At 35.9% G+C, this 23488-nt stretch overlaps 1 protein-coding gene across 3 annotated transcripts in view; it reads left to right on the plus strand.

Moving 5' to 3' along the window:
- Nucleotides 1–2607: 2607 nt before the first annotated feature.
- Nucleotides 2608–23488, plus strand: part of Smurf (SMAD specific E3 ubiquitin protein ligase) — a 30650-nt gene continuing 9769 nt past the window's right edge. The window contains exons 1-10 of one of the 3 annotated variants that reach the window (XM_071587365.1): nt 2608–2728; nt 5861–5899; nt 6297–6405; nt 6497–6630; nt 10157–10475; nt 11305–11427; nt 16178–16392; nt 17456–17762; nt 18450–18721; nt 20562–20755. In XM_071587365.1, the coding sequence (XP_071443466.1) occupies nt 2674–2728; nt 5861–5899; nt 6297–6405; nt 6497–6630; nt 10157–10475; nt 11305–11427; nt 16178–16392; nt 17456–17762; nt 18450–18721; nt 20562–20755 (1767 nt within the window). In that variant the 5' untranslated portion in view covers nt 2608–2673. The remainder of the gene's footprint in view (nt 2729–5860; nt 5900–6296; nt 6406–6496; nt 6631–10156; nt 10476–11304; nt 11428–16177; nt 16393–17455; nt 17763–18449; nt 18722–20561; nt 20756–23488) is intronic. The other 2 variants (XM_071587367.1, XM_071587366.1) reach the window with 2 other exon arrangements.

Raw genomic sequence — 23488 nt, forward strand, 5'->3', positions numbered from 1 at the left:
ATACTACCTTGATCAAAAAGTTCCCGGAATAACCACCGTGTGGCGCTCCCATCGTTCCGATTTGAGTTCTGTTTTTTTTTGTTAAATTGGTACATCTGTTGTTGATATTCCCTTTAAATCTTAGTGTCATAACTTGACATTTGCAAAAGTTACGTAGCCAAGAGTACATCTATCTCTGTGTGTGTTGGCGATTTTTTACAATTGCAGAAATGGATTTAAATTTGCAACAACGAACTTGTATTAAATTTTGCGTAAAAAACGGATTTAGTGGCGCACGGACGTTGGAAATGTTGGAAAAGTGTTTCGGCAACGATTCTCTAAAAAAAAACGGTCGTTTACCAGTGGCACGAGCGGTTCAGAAGTGGTCGTGAGTCAATCGAAGATGATGAACGCAGTGGCAGACCATCGACATCGAAAGTCGGTGAAAAAATTGATAAAGTAAAAGAAATGTTGGTCAATAACCGCAAATTAACCATCAGAGAAATAGCGGAGGACTTGAACATTGCCTATGGATCCGCCCAAGACATTGTGGTTAATGATTTGGGTTTCCGTCGTGTAGCAGCAAAGTTGGTGCCGAAAGACCTCAATTTCATGCAAAAAAGAGACCGTGTTGACGTCGCAAAAGACATGATTTGCGAGGCTGAATCCGATCCCACATTCATCAAAAGGATCATTACTGGAGACGAGACGTGGGTTTATGAGTACGACACGCAATCCAGACATCAGGCAAGTGAATGGCGTTCACCAAATGAGCCGAGACCAAAAAAACCACGTCGTTTTCAGTCAAAAAAGAAGGCAATGCTGACGGTTTTCATGGATTACAACGGTGTAGTGCATCATGAATTTTTGCCAGAAGGCCAGACAGTAAACAAAGAGTATTATTTGGGCGTTATGAGACGTTTGCGTGAAGCAATTCGCCGAAAGAGACCAGAAATGTGGGCAGAAAACTCGTGGATTTTGCACCATGATAACGCACCGTCGCACAGTGCTATCATTATTCGTAATTTTTTGACGAAAAATGCAACAAATACCATCCAACAGCCACCGAATTCACCTGATTTGGCTCCCTGTGACTTCTTTCTGTTCAATCGAGTTAAAAAACCATTACGGGGAACGCGTTTTAGCAGCCGAGAGGAAGTAATGGAAAAATCGCAGGAAGCACTGATGGACATACCGAAAACCGAATATAAAAAATGTTTCGAGGATTGGATCAAGCGCTGGCATAAGTGTGTTGCAGTCGATGGGGATTACTTTGAAGGGGACAATATAGATTTAGATGAATAAACTTGTATTTTTAATTTTCTGAATAAATTCCGGGAAATTTTTGATCAAGGTAGTAAAAAGGTCGGAGAATATGAGGAATGAAAAGCTAAAATACGGACAAAAACTTGCTCAGCATAAGTATGCAGAATAGCAATTAATAAACTACTACCATGAGCAGAACACCTGGGAAGATTAAGAGAAAAAATAATGAATTGTGATCTTATCTATATATAGTTTTATCAATGATTCAATTGAGTTGAGTTAAAATCTAATGCCATTTATAGCAGTACCACAGTAATCAACTCAAAGGTTGGTTTGATAGGTACCTATTGTAAGTAAAACAAAATGTAAAATTTTCTCGTCAGGGTAGAGGCCAGTACCTTTCCATGGGCCGACTATAGTTTCACATGAAGATGAGGTAATCGAAAAATAACATTGCTAGGTTTAACAATAAAGTAAGGATATAAAATTATTCCACAAAATAAAACTTAAGTGTACGACGCGCGTTTCGACTCACAGAGCCATACTCATGTACACGACCAGCTAGGTTTCCCATTTCTGGGTATCGAAACCGGATCCTCAACACCTTCAATATAATATATACGTATAATGACTTATAAATGATATCAGATAACCCTGTTTCGGTAAATAAAATATTAAAGAAGAAAATGTAACAAATCTTAAGATAGTATGTTTGTCCCGAAGTCCAAGTACTTTTCACCCTTTTTTCATATCAGCGAGATGTTGTCACTAGGAGAGCACAATCATTGACAGTACCTTGCAGCATAACATCTGAAGGTATAGAGATTTCTCGACATGTTAGTGTTGTCGTATGGACCACAGACAGAGGAGAATAAGAGAAAGAATAGCAAAGTAAAAGAAATAAGCGACGGAAATGGCACGTTAAAAGAACAAAGTAAATAGTGCCTTATAAGACAGGAGAAAAAACCTTTATTACAGTTACACATTTCTAAATTTAATAGTGGAAACCGTAAAAATTTAACGATAAACAATACAAGCGTGTAACAAGCATAGGTTCCCATTATGGAAGAATCTGCTGTTTACACTACGACTAAGAAACCACTCTTCATTGAACAAGAAATTGAATCAGCATACACATCGTATATTACCGAAAATTATTTTAGTTGGCAGTGGAACATAACAATCCGCTCGAAAATCCACATAAATTACGCGCGTCTCCAACGAAAGTTTTCCAAGTCCGTTCATTAAACTTTCGACAACCGTTGCTACCGCTTGAAGCTGCTCACCGCTGCTGCATCGTTGCCAGCAATTGATGCAATCCGATGAATCCGCTTGCATCTACACCTAGCTACACATCGGTTGTTGAGTCGCCAGGGGGGGAGTAGGTTTCCGCATTTACGTGATGTGGTGACGAACTATGTTGATAAAATGTCCAATCCAGGTGGCAGCAGACGAAATGGTGCAATGAAAATTCGTCTAACAAGTAAGTTATGCCAAGAGGTCATTCAGCATGCCCTCACAGTTTGTTTAAGAGCGAGAAAAGTGTGTAAAGGGAGTGTTTTATCCCCATTTCAACATGGCCACCACTAAGTGTATTTTATGTGCTGTTTTGACTTTTATGCATGAAACCACCTTGTGTTGTTTGGTAAACATGTAGCCAATACCTTTTCAAAGCGATCCGCAATTGGGAATAGGTTTAAACATACTGCGTGAGGGCTGGGTGCATAAGTCGATCTGAAGATTTACCAAAATATACACTGTAATTTTAGATTGACGTAATAGGTATGATACAAATGTGTTCCGAACTACCTATTTAGTGAACACGATTCGCTTTACACCGCAGAAGACAGGAGGAGTGTGATTGGCATGTTATCATAATTCACGTTGAGAACTATTCTTAAATAATGAATGACAGCTTCACAAGAGTACTCCCGATAGTTGTATTCCGTTTGAAACAATTTTGAATGTGCGATAAAAATTGCCTTTACACACTGACTCACAGGGTTACTAGGCATTATAATGAAAGTTTCGCATAACTTCGTATTAAGATACGATAATGATTTACATTATGAACAACACAGACATTTTCGACGTTCGTTCTTTTAATCAATCGCCCTCTATGAATATTTAGTGTACAGGGATGTCTGGCACAGAATTCGTCCTTTAAGTATACGTAAAGTGATACATTTTACTTAGTTCATTCATTGCTGTGTTTTATACAGCCTAATATTGGTGCACTGCGATGTGAGCTACTTGAAATCGAATGAAATATTACAGTCCTACCTCCAGGCAACGTTGACGCATGAAACGAGAGATCGCCGCTACAGTGCGGTCTCATATGCCACTATGAATCTCATTTTCAATATTTTTCTCAGCCCAAAATTATTTTTGAAAAACTTTAAGGAACCGTGTCACCTCGATATTCTTGGTAGAATTATAAGCAGGTGGTAGAGCATTATGTTTAGCTCCTAATATATGCTGTAAGAGGTGGCGAACTTACGTTCGACACCTCTTACAGCACTGTATTAACACGTATTCCTCAAGGTATATTATATAATTAAATGAATTAACACATTTCTATCATAGTCATGCTTATCAAAAGAGTAAAATGTTCAGTTGATCAAATCAGGCAAATACTCCTTATAAATGATATTTGTAACACAAACGCTCATTTGAGAGTTGATGATCGAGCTCACTTCAAACAAAACTCTTTGTAGTATGAAATTTACACCTTCAAGGTAGGAAGCCTGAAATTCTATTGAGCCTGGTACCCAGAAAATTGCACAACCTGAGTTTAGCTGTAGATGTCCTTTAAAATATCTTGTTGTTTTAATGAAAGCCCCAATCCAACAGGCTACTTTTCCGCCCATAAGTCACACCACCAATTTGAACTAGACTCTTGCTACAGTTATCTATTATGTTTCTACATATGTAGAAATCCAACTCTAAGTCTTTGGCAAAAATTGATTTTCTTGCCTTTATGATGGCTGAAGACTTGGGAGAGGGGTTGCTCTGTAGTAGCTACGACCATCCCTGCTGGATATATGGCAACATATTATTATTGTAAACAAAGGTATTCTGTTAGCCAGAGATAAGAATAAATGGACCCTGAAGAATATGTCAACATGTCACAATCATATAATACTGTAAAATACAGGGCGTTGCAACTTCAAGGATGAAAAAAACAGATGTGCAACATTATATCACTCTTCAAATGCACACATCATCTGCCTCCTATCCTGCTGTCCAAAGTGGGTATGCTCTTTTTAATACTTTTCTTCTGTCTACCTCACTTGCTCAACAATCTTCCTCCCTTTTGAGCCTTCAACATCCCGTGGGTTTTCAATATGGTCTTTGCCCACTTTTCTCTCTACCTAATTTAACGGTAAAGAATAGATAGTTAACTCATCAGAAAACTCTCCAGGTTTAGTTAATTTTTCTGACAGTGGTCCCTTATTATTACAAAAGGAAGCAGCCTTATTTACTGGTAATCATCCTGAACTGGAATGAGAATCAATTCTTTTGATAAGTCAGAAGAGTGGCAAAAAGGCTATGCATATCAATTCCCAATATCCACCTGCGGAAGTGTGGTTGATTATTTACACCAAATGAATTGGCACTTAATTCTTGCCCTCAAAAGAAAATCATTGAAATGGAACTGGTATTGGCAAATTGGCATTTAAAGTAGTGGCAATGATTTTGCCTGTATCACGTGGAAAATTGCTAAAAAACAAGTCCATGCAATGATTATTAAACATCTTGTCCAAGATGAGATTCAAATTCTTGACAATAAGTATTGAAATAGAATGAAATTACTGACTTTTTATTTCCCCACACTTTATTTGAAAGCATGACCCAGGTTACTTTTAACAAAGTGAGTGGGATTCATTTCAATGTTATGCAAATTCCATAGTTATGCCAGAGTCAACAAATATATACATGTACATATATATATATGAAGTGGGTAGCCGTAATCCTGGGGTAGAGCATTGGACTACTGACCGAAGGGCCTGGGTTCGATTCCCGGGCAAGTGCCACTGGGCACCTGCAGCTCCACCCAAGCTATGTGATTTTTTGGGTACCAGATCTTTGTGGGCAACCTTAACCCATTGGCCAAGAATCAACCTGAAGTTCGGTTTGGTTGGTGATGGTAGAGTTCACCCATTAATAAGCCCGACAGCATGTAAAATTCACACATCAAGGTAGGGGGGCCAGTTCCTTTCCCTGTGCCGGTTTGGGTTTCCCCAACAAATACATATTTATACTTAACATTTGGATGATACAATAGAACACAAAAGTAAAATAGATAACACACAGAAGGACACTCACACTTTAGATTGTTTGAACTTTCAGCCTTCTTTGAGGCCTACTTCAGGACATACCTGACCTTAAGCAGTATCATCTGATCCTGACAGACCTGACAAATAGTAGTATCTCAGACAGACCTATGCTCATAGTATGTATGTATACATATATCATTTTGTAAGAATGTAAGAATTGTAATGTATATATACATACTATGAGCTTAAAGAAACTTCTAGAATTTTTTTAGGTTTAGAACTTATGATGTTTATTTCATCTGGAAATGTCCTAATTCATAAAATTCTATTTACAGTACTCTGTGCGCGTAACTTAGCCAGGAGAGAATTGTTCAGTAAGTAAACTTATCTTTTTCAGAATATATTTTAATCATTGATTTTATTAGTGTGCTTGGAAAGTATTTTCATTAGTTGTGCTAATGTTGTATATCCTTACTTTTGGAAAAATATTGTGGTGCATTAATGAATAACTGATCGAAGCTCTTTTCCACTTCATAATTTTTTTTTTATTTTACGACCGGGTTTCGATTTATTGCTTCAACATCTGGTCCAATACATCGAAACCCAGTCGTAAAATAGAAAAAAATTTATCAAATGGAAAAGTGCTTCGATCAGTTATTCATTATGTTCAACTTCCACCACATCACGCCTGAAGCTACTCAAATTGTGTTGTTTTATTTTGTTTATGTTATTTTCTTTTTCTACGTTCACTAAAATCTTACCATTTTCCAGGACTGCCAGATCCTTTTGCAAAAATTAGTGTTGATGGTTCGGGGCAGTGTCATAGTACAGAGACCTGCAAATCCACTCTGGATCCCAAGTGGAACCAGCATTATGATTTGTATTCAGCTTCTATTTTTGTGTATTTCTCTTAAAAATCCATATTGTTTAATTAGAATGTGCTAATCTAATAATGTATCTAACAATTTCAGGTATCTAGGAAAGACAGATGGCATTACCATCAGTGTTTGGAACCATAAAAAGATTCACAAAAAGCAATGGGGTGGATTCCTTGGCTGTGTCCGTATAATGTCTAATACTATCCAGAGGCTCAAAGACACTGGTTGTAAGTATTAACTGCTAGTAGATTCACTTGAGCGGTGTTGTACTTTTTTGTTCTTATGGTCTATTGCTGCCGTTTTAAACTACAATCATGATTTGCAAATTCCAGTATCATTTATGTATTAAAAGTACACTCTATGGGGTTCGGGATGGTGTGGTGGTAACATACTGGCTTCTCACCCAGAGGATTCAAATCCTAGAGATGACAGATATTTTTCAGTGGTGTCTTTATCCCTACTTTATGTGATTGGAATGCATGATTTTTAATTTAAACATTTTGAATTAATAATTGTGCTCATTCATGGAAAATTAGTGAAATGTAAACATCAAGATTTTAAGGGCTCATTTTAGCTCAAAACCAATCCGTGATGTCAACATTTTGTGTTCTCTACTCCTAATCCATATGTCATCCTTTTATCTTAGAGCACAAAACTTTCTCATATATACCATCCATGTGGACTGCATTTACAAAAATTCAAAAATATGCCAGTTCATATCCTAAAATGTTTGGCAGAATAGTACACTCGCCATCTGTTTTCTGTTGATGTACCTTTGAAACATTGCACATTTTCAGTTTGTATTTATTATTTGTAGTACTTAGGGGGATATGTTATTTCCTGTATCTTAGGTTTAAAAGTTGTGTTTTGACTTGATTTGTTCAAGAATTTTTCATTTGATAAATGATGTTGAAATGACTGAAAGGTGACTCAGAAAGGTACCAGTTAGATTATATTCTGGATAGGTACAGGTTTAGGAACAGTGTGATCAATTTGCACAGCTTCCCGGGAGCGGATGCGGACTCTGACCACAATTTGGTTCTTATGAAGTGTAGAGTCCGTTTCAAAAAGATAAGGCAGGGGTGGCAGGTTAGGATATTGAATGTACAAGAATGAAATGGATTGTCAAGGAAGGAATATGAGCAGGCTGTAAAATCATTAATGAGGGTAAAGAGCTTAGTACTATGGAATAAATATAAAAAAGGGATATCGAAAGCCGCAAATGAAACTATAGTAACCATTAATGGGAAAGGACGAGGAAACCATGGATCACGGAAGAAATGATTACAATGAGATAGATGAAGAAGAAAATAGAAGACAGTAAATACAGAGTTAGGCAGAAGGAAGTTCAAAGAGTTGAATAATGAATTGAGACGGAAAACAAATAAAGCAAAAGAAGATTGGTGAAAGACGCAGTGAGAGTATGGAAAGTTAGCAAAAGAAAGGTAAAATTGGTTCACTCTACAGCAAGATAAAAAAACTATCAGGAAGTAAGAAGGGAAGATCAGTGCTAATAATTAGAGATAAGTTGGGTAAGATAATATTTGAAACAGAAAAGATCCTTGAGTATAGAAAACTTGTCCTTGAGTATAGTCCAAAAAACTCTTTGAGTGTATTGCAGAAAATAGGAATAGATTGGAGGGGCAGGAGGCTAATCCGTAACCTGTACATGTCTCAAACTGCTGCGGCGTGGGTGGGGAATGGGGAGTCCTGATGGGCAGTGTTAGGAGGAGGTGTATGGCAGGGTTGTCCATTTGTCCATTGTCACTGGTGCTCTTCAACATATATGTGGAGGAAATGATTAAAGAAGTATGGGAAGAATTGGAGGTAGGAATGAAAGTCGTAGAGGAATTTGTAAAATAAAACAAAGGTTATGCGATTTTCCAGAAAGAAAAAGGCTAAGCTAAACATTAAAAAAGGAGGGCAAAAAATAGAGCAGTTTACGTATCTAGGAAGTATTTTGGAGCAACATGGTCAAAGTAGTAGGGTTGTAAGGAGAAGAATTGCATTTGGGAAAGAGGCTTTCACATGAAGGAGGGAATTAATGACAGGGATGTTGTATAAGAATGTTGAGAAGAGACTAGTCAAAAATTTGATATGGAGCGTAGCTGTGTACGGTGCGGAAACATGGTTATTGAAGCAGGAGGATAGACGTACATTTGAGGCTTTTGAAATGTGGGTGTGGAGAAGAATGGAGAAGGTGAAATGGACCGAAAGGATAACAAATGAGGAAGTACTTGGTATGGTGGGCGAGGAGGGGGGTTTGTTGGTAGAAATCCTAAGGAGGCAGGAAAAATGGATGAATGGTGTATTGATCGGCATTGGGACTTTGAAGATTGTAGTAGAGGGGAGAATATTAGGCAAACGAGGAAAGGCCTGGAATAGGATAGGGATGTTGGACAGGATGAAGGGAGGAAGAAAGTACAGAGAGATGAAAAGGGACTTGATGTAGAGTAGTTTGCTGGGATGTGTTTTATTAGGATCCACAAAATATTTATTAGGTAACTCTAACCATGCAAAACCTACCCTAACCGGTAGATTACTTAAATTTAAAAAAATACTGTTTGATAAATACCTTGCTACTGGTAATTTTCCTAGTGCCACTTAAATTCACATATATAGTACCAATACATATGCAGGGCAACAGAAATAACGTGTCTAACTATCGTCCGATTGCCAAGCTCTCACATATAGCAAAAATCTCAGAATCATTGGTTGTAGATCATCTTACTCCTATCTTTATTATAATCACTATCCCTTAGCAGCATGGTTATGCTAAAGGAAGATCAACTGTCATTAATCCTTTGGTTTTTAAAAGTATCTTATAGAAGGTATGGAAAAAAGCTTAGAAACAGATGTCATATATACTGACTCCAATAAGGCTTTTGATACGTTAGTCATGAGCTTCTTAGAAAGTTAGATGCATTGGGAATGAGTGGTTCCTTACTTGACTGGATGGAAAGTTATTTGACAAGCAGAGAAGTTGAAGTAAAAATTAATGCATCTAAAAGTAAATGTTTCTATCCATCATCAGGAAAAATGGATGAAGGGCATATTGATTGGCAGTGGGATGTTAAAGACTGTCATTTATTTATCTTATGTACAATGACACTTCAAGATTACCAACTGCACGTTCACCATCACTCATGGTCTAGGTTCACACTATATGAGTACATTTCCAACCGTCCATGGCCACACCTGGCTATAATCATGTACTTTTCAATTTCATATACCATTCAAAATCAGTGCTATTAACACTTCATTCACTTTTGCAATACAACTTCTAGCGCCATCCACATCACATACAAACAATATTTTAATAAGTACAATTGTATAGTAATCACTGATTAATGAAGTTTATCACCTATTGGCCGCTTTACACTTATTCTTGAAACTCCTGAATACAGGAGAGAATGTTAGGCAAATGAGAAAAAGGCTGGAATAGATTAGGGGTATTGGAGAGGGTGATGGAAGGAAGGAAGGTCACAGAGGTGAAGAGGGACTTGATGTAGAGTAGGTTGCTGGATTGTGCTTTTTTAGGAGTCGCAAAATGTTTATTTGGAAGTTCTGTCCATGCAAAACCTACCCTAACTGATAGATTACTTGATAATAATAATGGCTAAATACCCTTCTCATTTCACTTGTTTTTAATAAACTTAAATGAGCATATGGATAGTTTTTCGTGTTCACATTTATCACATCTGCCAATTACCTCAATTTTAATTATGGTCATTTTTTACTCTATCAAAACAGATCAAAGGCTTGATTTGTGTAAGGCTGATGCAGATGACCCAAATCCAGTGAAAGGACAGATAGTTGTTTCACTATTGTCAAGAGATGGTGGGGGCATCAATGGAGGAGGTGGGGTGGGGAGCAGTGGTGTTGGAGTTAGTCTAAATGCTGTTGTAGATGACTTGGGGAACTTGAGCTGTCCTGGTAATGGAAGTGGAGCCTCTAATGGAAGTTGTACAGGAGATCTTCCGGAGGGGTGGGAGGAATGGAGAACTCCTGCTGGCAGACTTTATTATGTGAATCATCCCACAAGAACCACACAATGGGTCCGACCAACAAGGTCAGTGGTTCTGAATGCTCCTCTCGAAGCAATTGGAAAGATGGAGTCCTTTTATTTAGTGACAATAGTAATATACAAGTATGATAGTGTCCTTAACCAAACATTTAAAGATATTTAATTTTTGTTTTAGTAAGTTACAGATTTCAAGTTTGTTATATTATGTCATCCATTTATTTTGTTCGTTATTAACTACTAGACAAGTATATTTTGTCTTTGGCTGAACATAGAAAACTCCTTCATTACACAGCTCAAACAACTCATCTAAATTTTTTTTAAATATGGTATTTCCCAAAATTAGTGTCAATTATCCATAAGTACAGTTCATTTTTGATTATGTTGTATTTTATTGCTGAAAGTTGGATTATTTACAAGCTAGAGGAAAAATTTAACATTGCTCCTGACTATAGATATGCAATTGGCATAACATCTCCTTAGTTTTAGGTAAATAACTAACCCCTATGATTTCTTATTTAACTTTATGTTTTGGATAGTTTGGTTCTTACTGAATCAGTAGTTGTTAGCCTGTCATGCAGCATTCATTACTGGTAACATTTATTTTGACCCCACTATTATTAGAATGTTTTGATGCAGTTTTTATGATCAATGCCTATGTTGTTTATATAAATCTAGTGTAAATGAGCATAGGAGAATATGGGAATGTTATTGCAGTCTGAATTTAGAATTTTAGTGTGTAAATGAAAATAATACATATAGTGTACAATTTGGTGAAGATTAATGAGTATAGTATGCATATATTAGTTTTTTAGATCAGATTATGGTAATAATTACAATGTGTAATTTTATAATTCTTGATATTTTCCAATTATAGGACTTCAAATGGGGTTATCTCCACCAGTACAACGTCTGAGAGGCAGAGCCAGCATCAAACATCTGGAGAAAGTTCTGGAAATGGACTCAGTAGAACTGAAGGAAGAAATTCATCTAATTCAAGGTGAATAATGGTCATAAATTTATTTTATTTACTAAATTTTTATTATATTTCTTAAACTAGTTTCCCAAGGATAAACAATGTTTTTTTCCATTATTATTAATGAAAAAATGACTCATGGGCTTAAATTTAAGCCCCATTAAAAATTCTTTTAATAGAACAGGGCTTTGCATGGTATCACAAAGAATAATCATTTATTTTTGTAACTTAAAATGAATTTTAATTTCATGCTTGTAACTATTGTCTTAGAATTAATTACAAAAAAATAAAGGTAATGATCTCAAGAAATTGGAAGGCTATGGTAAACATTGAAGAGACAGAAGGGGGGGGGCGAGGCAAACAGAACAGTTAAATAATTCACCCATTTGGGAAGTTTTTTAAATGATGGTGAGCAGAGTGGTTAGGACATTGAAAGCAGGAATGCATTAGGTAAGTAATCATTAAGAAAGCGGTAGGAGTTGATTGCAGGCACATGAAATGCACGAATGAAATTTTTAATATAGATCTTAGTTTTGTGTGATTAAAAAATTTGGCCTTAGAGGCAGGAGGATAGGCATAGATTGTGAAGGCCTTTACAATGTGGGTTTGGAGAAGAATGGAAAAAAATAGAAGGAAAGAAAACAAATGGTGAGCTTTTAGTTATGATATGAGAAAGATGATAGTTATTACAAAACATTTTAAGGCAGCGCAAGTGACATCAGGCTGCCTAAGATGGGATATAGAATACTGGGAAAGTGAGGTAGAGGGTGGAAAAAATTATGCATTTTGGATGAAATTAAGGTAGATTTGGGATATGAAGGGCTAAAGAATGAATTAGTATGATATGGGGTGCAAGGATATTTTGCCATGTTTTTAAAGGGCTTGTGTGTACTGCCAGGATCAATTAAATACCCACCCTTAGTCAGTGGACTGCTACTAATACACTTCTTTGCATTCTGAAAAACAATTCTTTGCATTTTATATCAATTTAACAGGTTCCATTTAAATTCACTTTGTTATTTAAACTTATTATGCTAATAATTTAATGATAATTTTCATGGCACAACTTTTTTTAACTCTGATAATGGATAGAAAAAAATAGTAAACACTGACATATATTACGGAATAAATAGTGAGATTTCCTTCATATCATTGATCCATATGATTGTTTTGATGCATACGGAGTTATCGCTCTGTGAGGGTCTATTGCTTTGAATCAATATATTATTTATTGAAATTTTATTTTATTTTGTGTTACTCAATAGCTCTGGGTACCATGGAGTAAGTTCTATGTAAGTAAAACAGTTGGCATTTTTCTATAAGTTCAGGCTCATCCAATTGTCAAACTACCTTTGGTAATCAGCTTAACCCCTTAAATGGGAACAGATTTTTGTCCCTACCAGGAGGGGGTTTTTAATTTGTGAATAAATAAATTTTATTTTTGGTGGAATATAATATTATTGACTTGTTAAAGAGTGAACAAATGACAAAAATTATTTTTACTCTTACCTTAATTATTTAAACAATTATTGCTAAAAACAATTAGCTAATTTCATGCTATAAAATTGGAAAAAAATGGTTGCTTTCCGTTATGGCTATTTCTTCATTATTGAACATCATTGATTTTAGTTTGTTTTTAGGTTTATTTACACACTGGACACATTTTCAACTCTCATCTAGTACTGCACTTGGGTGTGGTATGCATGGAAGCATGAAGCTGCACAGAGTGGAACATTGCACTCTCTACAGCAGGTTCCCTCCTCAGCTTACGTGACAACAAGTTTCTATCGAATTCAGAAATTCATACAGCTCAGGACTGCTGTAATAATTGTCTAAACCTATCAGATAACCTTTATTCAGTAACTTTTCTGATAGTGTTAGCACAATTTGCGAGAGTTTGGTAAAATGTTGCACATTATCTTCTATCTCACGATTTGAGTTCCTGATCTTTCCTTGTGTACATTATCATATTCCAAACATATCCACTCTTTGCTTCACAAAGCTTGTGAGATTCAATGCCGGAGCACGACAATTTTTTTGGAATGTAGACCTACCACCCTAGACTACCTTTCCAAAGTAATAAACTTTCATCGTTAGAACTATCTCCATCAGGAATGTTTCTCTCCAAAAATTTGCCAATGCAAAGATCAAAGAAAGGCTTTATTTTGCACAACTTCGGGGATACTGGTCTGGTGTCACTAAATGACTTATTATCTTTAAAATGCAGCAATCTCAAGAGGAGAAAAAGACATTTCTCACTCATACTTTCTTAAAAAATAGGGGTTTCCAAGAGCCGGTTGCAGGTAAAATATCTGCTAATAGTGGGCTTATGTATAATACCCTGCAACATCATCAATGTAAAAAAACTTCATTTCCTATCCATTTGTGTCAACCCAGACTTAATTGCGGCTTCTCCTTTTCATTTATTTTTTGCTGCATGTACAAATTTGTTTGCTGTGCTATGTAGTCATGTATATGATCATCGATAAAATGTTCAAATATTTCATGACTCAATTTTGTCGACTAGATCACCTTTTGCACAAGCCTCAAATCTAACCGAGAATCTAGATCTTGGTTTTCCTCTTTCAACCAAAATTCTGGAATGTGATCGCATGGTATCTCGCTATCCTCCTCATCATCATCCTCCACTTCACTTTCTGTTTTGCTATCCAAAATCTCCTGCAATTTTTGTATTCTGTGAAGAAACGCTGCTGCTCTCCCTCTGGCAACAGCAATCATCCCCACGGACACATTTGAGGGTTTATCCTCTAATAGTGAGCTGCTTTCACTAAGACTTTCCTTTTTTTCACTAAGCTCCGACATTTTATTCACAAAATCAGGCAGTGTAGGTGATCTATTAGTTATTTTATAGATAACTTAGAGCATGGGATAACAATTATTAACTATACACTCAACAAAATTCTTTCAAAGGAGCAAAAAAAATTATAGAGTTCTAAACATTATAAGCTACACACTGATGGAGAGTTATATGAAAAAGTTACCCAATCACTAAAAGGAGTTTTCCAAAACTCAAAAACTACACACTGACGGAAAGTGCAATGACAGCTGCAGAGAATGAAGAGCACATTCTGGGTTAGATAATTCAAGACCAGGGTATCACAATGTAGGAATGTCTAGTGTAATGAGTAACACAAGTCTATCTGTTACATGGAAGAAACAAATCTCAGAATGATGTAGCAAAAAAACACGCAAAGCATTACTAGAGCCTGATTTCTACTCAAAATAAGTGAGGAATAGCAAATGTTCAAAGTATGATTGTGACTATTTACTCAAAAGAACTGCGAAGGAATCTCAAAAAAAACATGGTCAGCCACCAAGAATACGCACTAAAACTAAATCCACTTCCCTTAGAAAAGTGACCGAGGGTAAGTGAAAGAAAAAGTAATGTAAAGGATCCATTAGTTTCAAAAATACCATAAAACTCTCACAAAAGTAAAGAATTCCTTTGCGTCTACTGCTAACACCATTGAGTTTAAAAAAATTACCCTTGATGGCGGATGCATGCACACCATAGGTCTGAAAGAGCTGCATCTATAGATGCTCCCCAAGGATGAAAAATCATTTTAGGTGAAGCGTCTATAGATGCTCCCCCTAATTTGGCATTGCCTCTGGAGTGCATCTAAAGACTTCCTTGCATTTTAGGGGTTAAGAATATTGAAGTAACAAATTGCATGTTATTCATTATCACTTGTAGTGTTATAAAATTTTGCATCAATGTTTGCAAGAGATTAAATACATTCCAATACAAACTTGACTAGCTAAGGTGTGTTTGACATTCTTCATGATCTTGATTGTATTTGCCGTTTAGTGGACAGATTCTGTTCCTAGCTTCAGATCATAACTAACTAACTAAACAAACCTTTGAATCTGTCTGAAATTTGTTTCACTGTCATTTGAAAGATGGCAGCACACAATGATAACATAAACTTCCATCAGGAACGGCCTTTGTCGTCAAACACGGGTACTTATTGAAGCGCCCTCGTAGCTACTTAAAAAAGGATAAGTATTGTCCAAACAATTTTTATTTTATTTCAAAATATTTTCAAATTATTTATTTACTATATTAACCAATGAGTATCTCTTCAATTTCCATTGTTGTCATGAGTAAAATATGCCATTTCATTTCTTAAAATTCTATTCTCTGATTAAATATATTTTCTATCATTATGCATTTTTATTAGTATTTATTTAACTATCAATTTCTTGTAAGTCTAGCTTTTCTAAGGGTCAGTTGAAATAATAACTAATTCTGTAATTTAAATGAGCAAAAAATAAAAATTGTGATTAAATAACTTAGTTTGTTAATTGAATGTTCCCGTGTAAGGACGAGGTTTACTTCAATTAAGATTGGAATCAAGACTGCTTTTTAAACTTAAGTTTAACTCTTTGCTGGTATATTGTAGTATGAACTCCTTTTTTCCATCAATTCCAAGCAGAATGGTGAATGTTAAAAAACTCCTTGGAAGAAAAAAGGTCGGCAAACAATGAATCATTTGCATAAAATAAAACTACTTATGAAATTCACTCTGTGATGAATTAAGTAATGATTATTGAATAGCATCAGAGTCACATAATATTATAATCTTAATAGCATTATAGATTAATGATTTTATTTTGCTATTAATGTGAGATGCAAAGACTAGCCAATGAGATCTCTCTTTAACTAAATTTTAGGAAACAAGGTATATATATATATACATGTATTTATATTAAGTCTTTGGTCCATATTTTCTATCCTTAATTAACACTGCAGTATCATCTTTAAATGCAGGTCTCATTCTAGGGAAAGGAGAAGTTCAAGGCATGAAGAAAATGGAGAAGGCGGTCGGAATGCTGGCAGAGATGGTGCTGTATCCTCTGGAAATGGAGCTCTACAATCTTCATCATCAGCGAGGAGAAGATCAGCAAGGCAAAGAGCTCAGGCAAGATCGCACATTAGTCAGCCGGTGGATTTACCTGAAGGCTACGGTAATTACTCTTATAATATCTCAGATTATCATTTTATAATTTGGTGAGAATAAAATGACATTAAAATGACATCCAATCACAAGTTACTATGATTTTCAAACTTGGAATGAATGATTAATGGAGGACAAGTGAACTACCAAGTAAATGTCACATAATTTGGAACTGAACTAGTATGTGTTTGAAGTGACATAAAAATTCAAATGTGCAAATATAGACAATTATTCATATGCTTATTTAGTGATCTGTGGAGCTTCAAGATTTAATTCCATTTGGGAATCACATAAATGATTTGATTCGAATTATAAAATTATGTCAGTTGAATTCAAATATCCCCCATGTCAATTCTGAAGGTGACTGTACGCAAGTACCAACTTACAAAGAATGACGTTACCAATGCCAAATACAAAGAAGTGACTTTGGAAGGTTTGATTATATATTGCAAATTATCATGGAGTTGACATTCATTTATCAAATTTGTCGTTGATACTCTTTATATTTGTTTCTCATTCCAATTCCCAACATTTTTACATTGAGGTCATATAAGGTTGAATATGTCATATGCTACTGCAATACTTGATATACTACTGATTGCAAACCATACTTCATAATCTCAATTGTATTTGTCTAATTGATGACAGATTCTCTAATACTGCTCCTAGCTCTGGACCATCTTTGCTTATTTGGAGAAACAATGTCAAGAACCTAATGAGATATTTCTCTGTGAAACTGCAGCCTCAGATAGAATTTTTGTTGGCTTTGGTTCCATATGCTCAGATTAGAAGGAAAATAAATAAATTAGAATCTTGGGAAGAATATCAACTTTAACTTCTCATTCTTTTTCTCACTTCTAAATAAAAAAAAATAGAATACCACAATTAGTAATCATTATTCCTCTGAATTTTTCCTTTCTTACTTCTTTTAAAATTTTCATTCATGAAAATTTTGAAATTTGTTGCTGATAATGTTTTACTGGGAGCAATCTCATGCTCTAATGAGTAAATTTATAGACTTTTTGATCCTAAAAACTAATCTTGAAAAAAAATTATGCTATGCTTTTTTTCAGAACTGAGGACTACCCAGCAGGGTCAGGTTTATTTTTATCATGTTCCAACTGGTGTAAGCACTTGGCATGATCCCCGTATTCCTCGTGACCTCTTGTTAACTGCGTCCAGTGTTAACAACAGTGAAGAAGGAAGTAGTGGTGTGAGTGGCGTGAGATCTGTAGCCACTGCTGATTTGGGACCATTGCCATCTGGCTGGGAGATGCGTCAGACGGCTTCTGGTCGTGTTTATTTTGTGGACCACAACAACCGGACTACGCAGTTTACAGATCCAAGGCTCTCTGGCCCAGTTATCCGTGGGTTAATTAAGTGAGTGAAGAATATAGTATTACTGTTTTATGACTGGTGCTTTCCATTTGCTCATTTAGCAATAGAGGCATTGTAGGTTACAAAATATGTCCTGGGCATATCTTGAGGAATGTTGACCTATTTTCTAGGAATCATGATTGTTTTAAACTTCTTCCACACAGAATAGAGAATGGAGAAGACCAGGAAATTATAATTCAATTTGTCGGTGAAATGATAAGATTAGAGTCCTCTGTTTGTCTAGTGAAATTGAAATGCTGAATATTTATGCGTTATCAATATTGGTCTTGATTAGTTTGATTCATGTCAGAAAAAAATAGAAATAATTAAAGGAAACAATAAAGTTTAAAGTTCACAACTCTTCTGATGTTAGAGACATTTTGGATTATGTATTTTGAAAAGTGGTGTACTGGATGCATTCCTGTAAATATGGGTCTGATCATTTTAGTTGCCTTTCATCATACAGTTGATAGAGACCCACTTATTACCTTACTAGAGGGTTGCTTGGTATTTATGATCTGATGCAATATATGTTCTCCCATTTCTTTGTTTTTTGGGGCAAATACTCCTATCCTCTACCTCCTTAGATTATATGCCACCGGTGTATTGACAATATTCTTTTTGACTTAATCAGAGGTGTTAGAGAAGAGTTGGGAAAATTCACATTATATTTTCATACTATTGTTTCAGGAAGCAAGTTCCTCCTCTTCCAAACCTCTGTGGTAGTACAGCATCACAGCATGAGTCCGGACAGGATATTAGTGTGAACTCAACTTCAACTACACCATCATCTGCTCCAGTTCCTGCTTCTGTATCAGAAGTTCAGCTTGATCCACAGACTCAGGTTCAGCCACCAAGTGACCATCAAAACATTGAAGAAGACAGCCAAATTCAACCTGAAGACCTTACTTCTTCGGTGGAGAACACAGAGGCAATTACTTTAGGTGACGTTGTGGAGAGAGGTAAGTTCTGTTATGGTTCATTTGCCCCAAATTTTTGTTCTGACATTTAGCACTGCAATCAACATTTACCACCAAGTTCTGCAAAATGTAATTCATTATTTATCATAGCCAGTTGTGTGAGGGTCATTGAATATGTAAAGAGAAAAATGGCTATGAATCAAAAACGGTTTATTGGATAATTACAAATTGTGCTGTTTTTTAATGTTATCGCCCACAAAATTAATGAACTTGTCCCATCTTTGTAGTAGCTTCCCAATTTCTTTGGCAAAGAATTCTTTCGGTTTGCCCCAAAGACAATTTTGCACTGCTTCCTTGACTTCCTTGTTGTAGGCAAATTTGATTTCCCTGCAGGGCATTGATAGAGAAATAGAAAGAGGTCTTTATTTTGGTGAAATTGAGACCAAATGGTCCCTTCTTCCATTTAACCCATTGATGAGTGGTCTAAAGATGTAAAAATCAGATGGCAAGGTCTGGACTGTAGGCGGGATGAGGGAAGACCTCCCAAACCAATTCTTGAAACTTATCACAGGTCAGCTGGGCCATATGAGGGCAGGCGTTGTCATGCTGAAAAATGACTTCTGAATGAATCAGTCCACAGCATTTGTAAATCTTAATTGCTGGTTCAAGTTTGTGTTCCTGCATCTCAGAGTAGTATTGGCTATTGGTAGTTTGCTGACCTTCAAGGAAATCTCAGTAGACTGGGCCATGTTAGTCCCATAAGTTGTCAGCATCACTTTACCCGCTTAGGGTGGGTGTGTTTTCACTCTATAATGTGTCTTTTGGTCTCAAGAAGATCATAGTGATTGATCCTGACCTCATCACAAGTCACTATTCATTCAAAAAAAGTGTTTACTTCTATCAAACTTTGTTGCTTTGAGTCTTGACTAATTAAAAGTCTTGACTCTTTATGAGCATCAGTAAGCTGCATGGGAACCCATCTAAACTTTAAATGGTTATGAATGGTATTGTGAAGAGTTCCAGCACTTACTTGAACTGCATAAGCTATCATTTCAACAGTAATTATTCTTGTTATCATGAATAAGTCAATCAATCCTCAATTCTAACAAGGGACCTGAAACTTCGACTGGACGTCCACTTTGGGGTTCATCACCCATACTTTTTCAGCCACTTTTAAACCAATCAATTCACTTGTAACATTTGCACAGTTCGTACAACTTTTCTTGTGTAGTATCAACATGTAGAAAGTATTTCACTTGGTTTTTTGCCTTCTGCAACTATAAAATCTAATACCAGAGCGCTGCTGCTCTAAGGTGCAATCTTCTAGTGGAGTTGCCATGGCGAACTGAAGATTTTGTTGACGTTAAATAATTGAACAGCTAATCAGAGCTCATCCCAAGGTTGCCAACTGACACTCCTGAAAATGATAAAGATACGTTGAATATTTTAAAAATGAGAGCATTTTTTCTCTTTTTTATTGAATGACCCTCATATTGCTTGATAAAAATTCAAAGTAGGAAGTTTCAGATAATAACCCTTTGTTTCATGAATGTGACATTTTTGTTAGGTAGGATTCTTGGTTTCATGCAACAACTAGGAGAATGAAAAAAGTCAAAAGCTCAGAACTGGAGAAACAATCGTACATTCCATTTTCAAAAAAGTATGCACTATATCATTCTCATGAATATGGTTAAGTGTAGTATCGACATACTCATTTGGGCTCAAGGCAAAGAAATTTACCTTAAGATGGCCTTAATTTAGGGTCTCTTGGTACTGAAACCATCTTCAATGATATGTTTCTTCCATACAAATGCATGTGTTGATAGCAAAATCCAGTAATTAAATTTGGATTATCTTCTAACTGAATTTTTCCATTGATCAGAAAATGGTGGTCTAGTTGGGAGTGCAGGGCAGTCATCTCAACATCAGCCATCGTCATCGAAGGACAATGACTGCTTTGTGAAATACAAAAGGGATCTAGTGGCCAAACTACGGCAACTGCGCACAGAACTTCAAGCTCTTCAACCGCAGAGTGGTCATTGCAGGCTGGAGGTATCGAGGATGGAAATATTTGAGGTAATGAGATGCTCTAAATATTTTTGTCTTGATTCAGAAGTAGTGAATTTTAGTCTCAATTTTTGCACACCAAAAGTTGCATTCAAAACTTACCATTATCTATGAAGAGGATGCTGCATTCACAGGTACCAAATTTATTTTGTTTCAAGGGTGTGTTATGGGATGATAGATGTTATCCTTTAATACAATAATGTATTTTAAATGCAGTAAACACTTATTGATATGAAGCTGATTTGGCCAATATCTTGTGGCAAATAATAATTCATTTAGAGGAGTATTGTTTTAAAGCCAGAAATAATTATCTTTTTGTTTATATTTTCAGTGCCTATAATTAACAACCATTTCTCCAAGATTTTCATTGTTTGAGTACATAAATATTTAAAAATAAATAATTGGGAAGCTTTATGTATGGGATCATGCTAAAAAATGATGTGTGAAGTTCTTTGGACTATACACCTTATACCCTCACCATCTATGTGAAATTGGTGGTAAAAAGCAGCTGAGACTAATCCATTGTAGTTCTAATAAAATTATTCTACTCTGTTTTCTTGACTTTGTGAGTAAATGTGCAGAATAGGGAGCCTTGTCAATGAGCTCACATATATGTGAAAAATGTTTTGATTTCAATAATTAAAAATCGCATCAAGAGATTTTCGCTCCTGACTCATGTAATCTGAAAGTATATGCTTGTGGCAAAACATTTAAGCCCATTATATGCCAGGTACAGTTCAAATTCTGTTACAAACCTTTGAAATTTTGATGAGATGTTGAAAAATAGGAGGAGACATAAACAGGATAATGCAATAAGTTTATTATATCAACTCATGCACATTCACGACATTAAAACATCAAGTCAATAAATTTCCTGCTTGTAAAAAACATTGCAGAAACTGTTTACCTGGTCAGACTTTTAATTTTTTCTACATTTTCGTCAATTCTAGAAGATCGTGGATGTCCTATTTAAGGTTTGTCATCAAGAGACTTTTCACCTTCCTTGAAACAAGAAAACCATTAGTTCAATAGTTTCAGCCTCAACTTTGTGGAAGTTCATTTTAATAAATGAAAAAGAAACACTTTGTTCCAATCCACCTCTTTATTACAGGTACGACTAGTTTTAACGCTACGGCGTCATCCTCGGGTACCTGAGGATGACGCCGTAGCGTCGAAACTAGTCGTACCTGTAATAAAGTGGTGGATTGGAACAAAGTGTTTCTTTTTCATTTATTAAGAAAACCATTGTTACACATGAGTTTTTCCCATAGCACAATCCTTGTAAGCTGTTTTTAACATGACAAAATTTTCTGCGGGGTTTTTCCCTAGCAGGAAGAAAAATTTCACAGTGACACAATGCTCACTTAAATACACCATGATGAAAAACGGGTAGCAAGCAAACTGATTTTACGAAACTAATTGTTGGGATGTACCTTGACCTTCCCAGATGACAGCAATGCATTCTTAGAACCAGTAACAAGTTGCGCTATTCTCACCTAGCAGAAGAAATGTGTGCTATGTAAGCTCTGCCAGCCGCAGTACTTAGGACCCAGTTTTCCTTTATGTTCATATTAGCTCATTTTAACCATCAGTTACTTTTGGATACCCCCTCATATATATCTGAAAGGGTTTGGATCAGCATCACCTTCACTTTCATCATTAAATGGTATGACTTCTTTGCTTGAAAGTTTGGATTTGATTTTTCTACTCCTCATTCCAAACTGCATTACTTTTAGTTATGAAGGATTTTATCAAATAAAAGTAATTTTTCTGCTAAAAGCTGGGCAATTATCCAGTAGGTAGAATGATGGGTTACCAACCATAAGGTCCAGGTTTAATTCTGGGTAATGCTTCTGACTCATTTTCATTCAATCTGACTTTTTGGGTATCAGATATTTCTGGAAAATAATAGGTTGCACAGGCAAAGGAGCTGACCCTTCTACTCAGATGTGTGAATTTCATGTGCCATTTTCATGTTAGTTGAGCTCTACCCTCACCTATCCAACTAACCTTAAGGTTAATTACTGTATTTTTAATCATCCAAAATACTCATTTTACTTGGAACATTATTTACTAAGTATTTTTTACCATTCTGATTATATGGGCACCTGCCAATAATTTATTTTTGGAATGGGTGCTTTTCACATGAGCCCCGAGCACTAGACCCCTTGTTCCATTGTACTAACCAATGATTAACTTGTCTGCCACTTGCAGATGGGACAATAGCACCACAGTTAAGGTATGAAGGGCACCCATTCAACCTCTATCCAAGCCCAACACTATCTTTTGTGATCTAATGGGAACTGGTTTGTCAACATGGTGACCTATGCCCACACTTTCCAATAATACTTTATATCCCTGGACTTCAGTAGGAGAAGTTAACTCTTAGAAATTCTTCGTTTTTGTGATAATGATGCTGATCTGAGCTTTTCCTGAGATCTTTGTTAGCTCTTCCAGAGCTCTTAAAATTTTTTGTTAGAGGTTTTGATGTTTATAAGAGTGCCTTTTAACCCCAGGACTTTTTTAGGAGACTTGATACCGCAACCAGAGCTCATGGTCACTAGGTAATGATGCCAAAAAAATTTTATTGCATAATTCATACATAATCCATCTAGTATTCAAAACCTTCTTCCCCTTCCTCTCTTTGCATTAATTCTTCCCATCTACGACTCATCTCAGCAAGCAGTTTTGGCATTACATATGCCCCAACCAAGATGTCTTTCTCTTTTTAATTTCTCTCAG

The sequence above is a fragment of the Hetaerina americana genome, unplaced genomic scaffold (assembly GCF_022747635.1).
Source record: "Hetaerina americana unplaced genomic scaffold, ioHetAmer1.1.p SCAF_3, whole genome shotgun sequence".
NCBI lineage: Eukaryota > Metazoa > Arthropoda > Insecta > Odonata > Calopterygidae > Hetaerina > Hetaerina americana.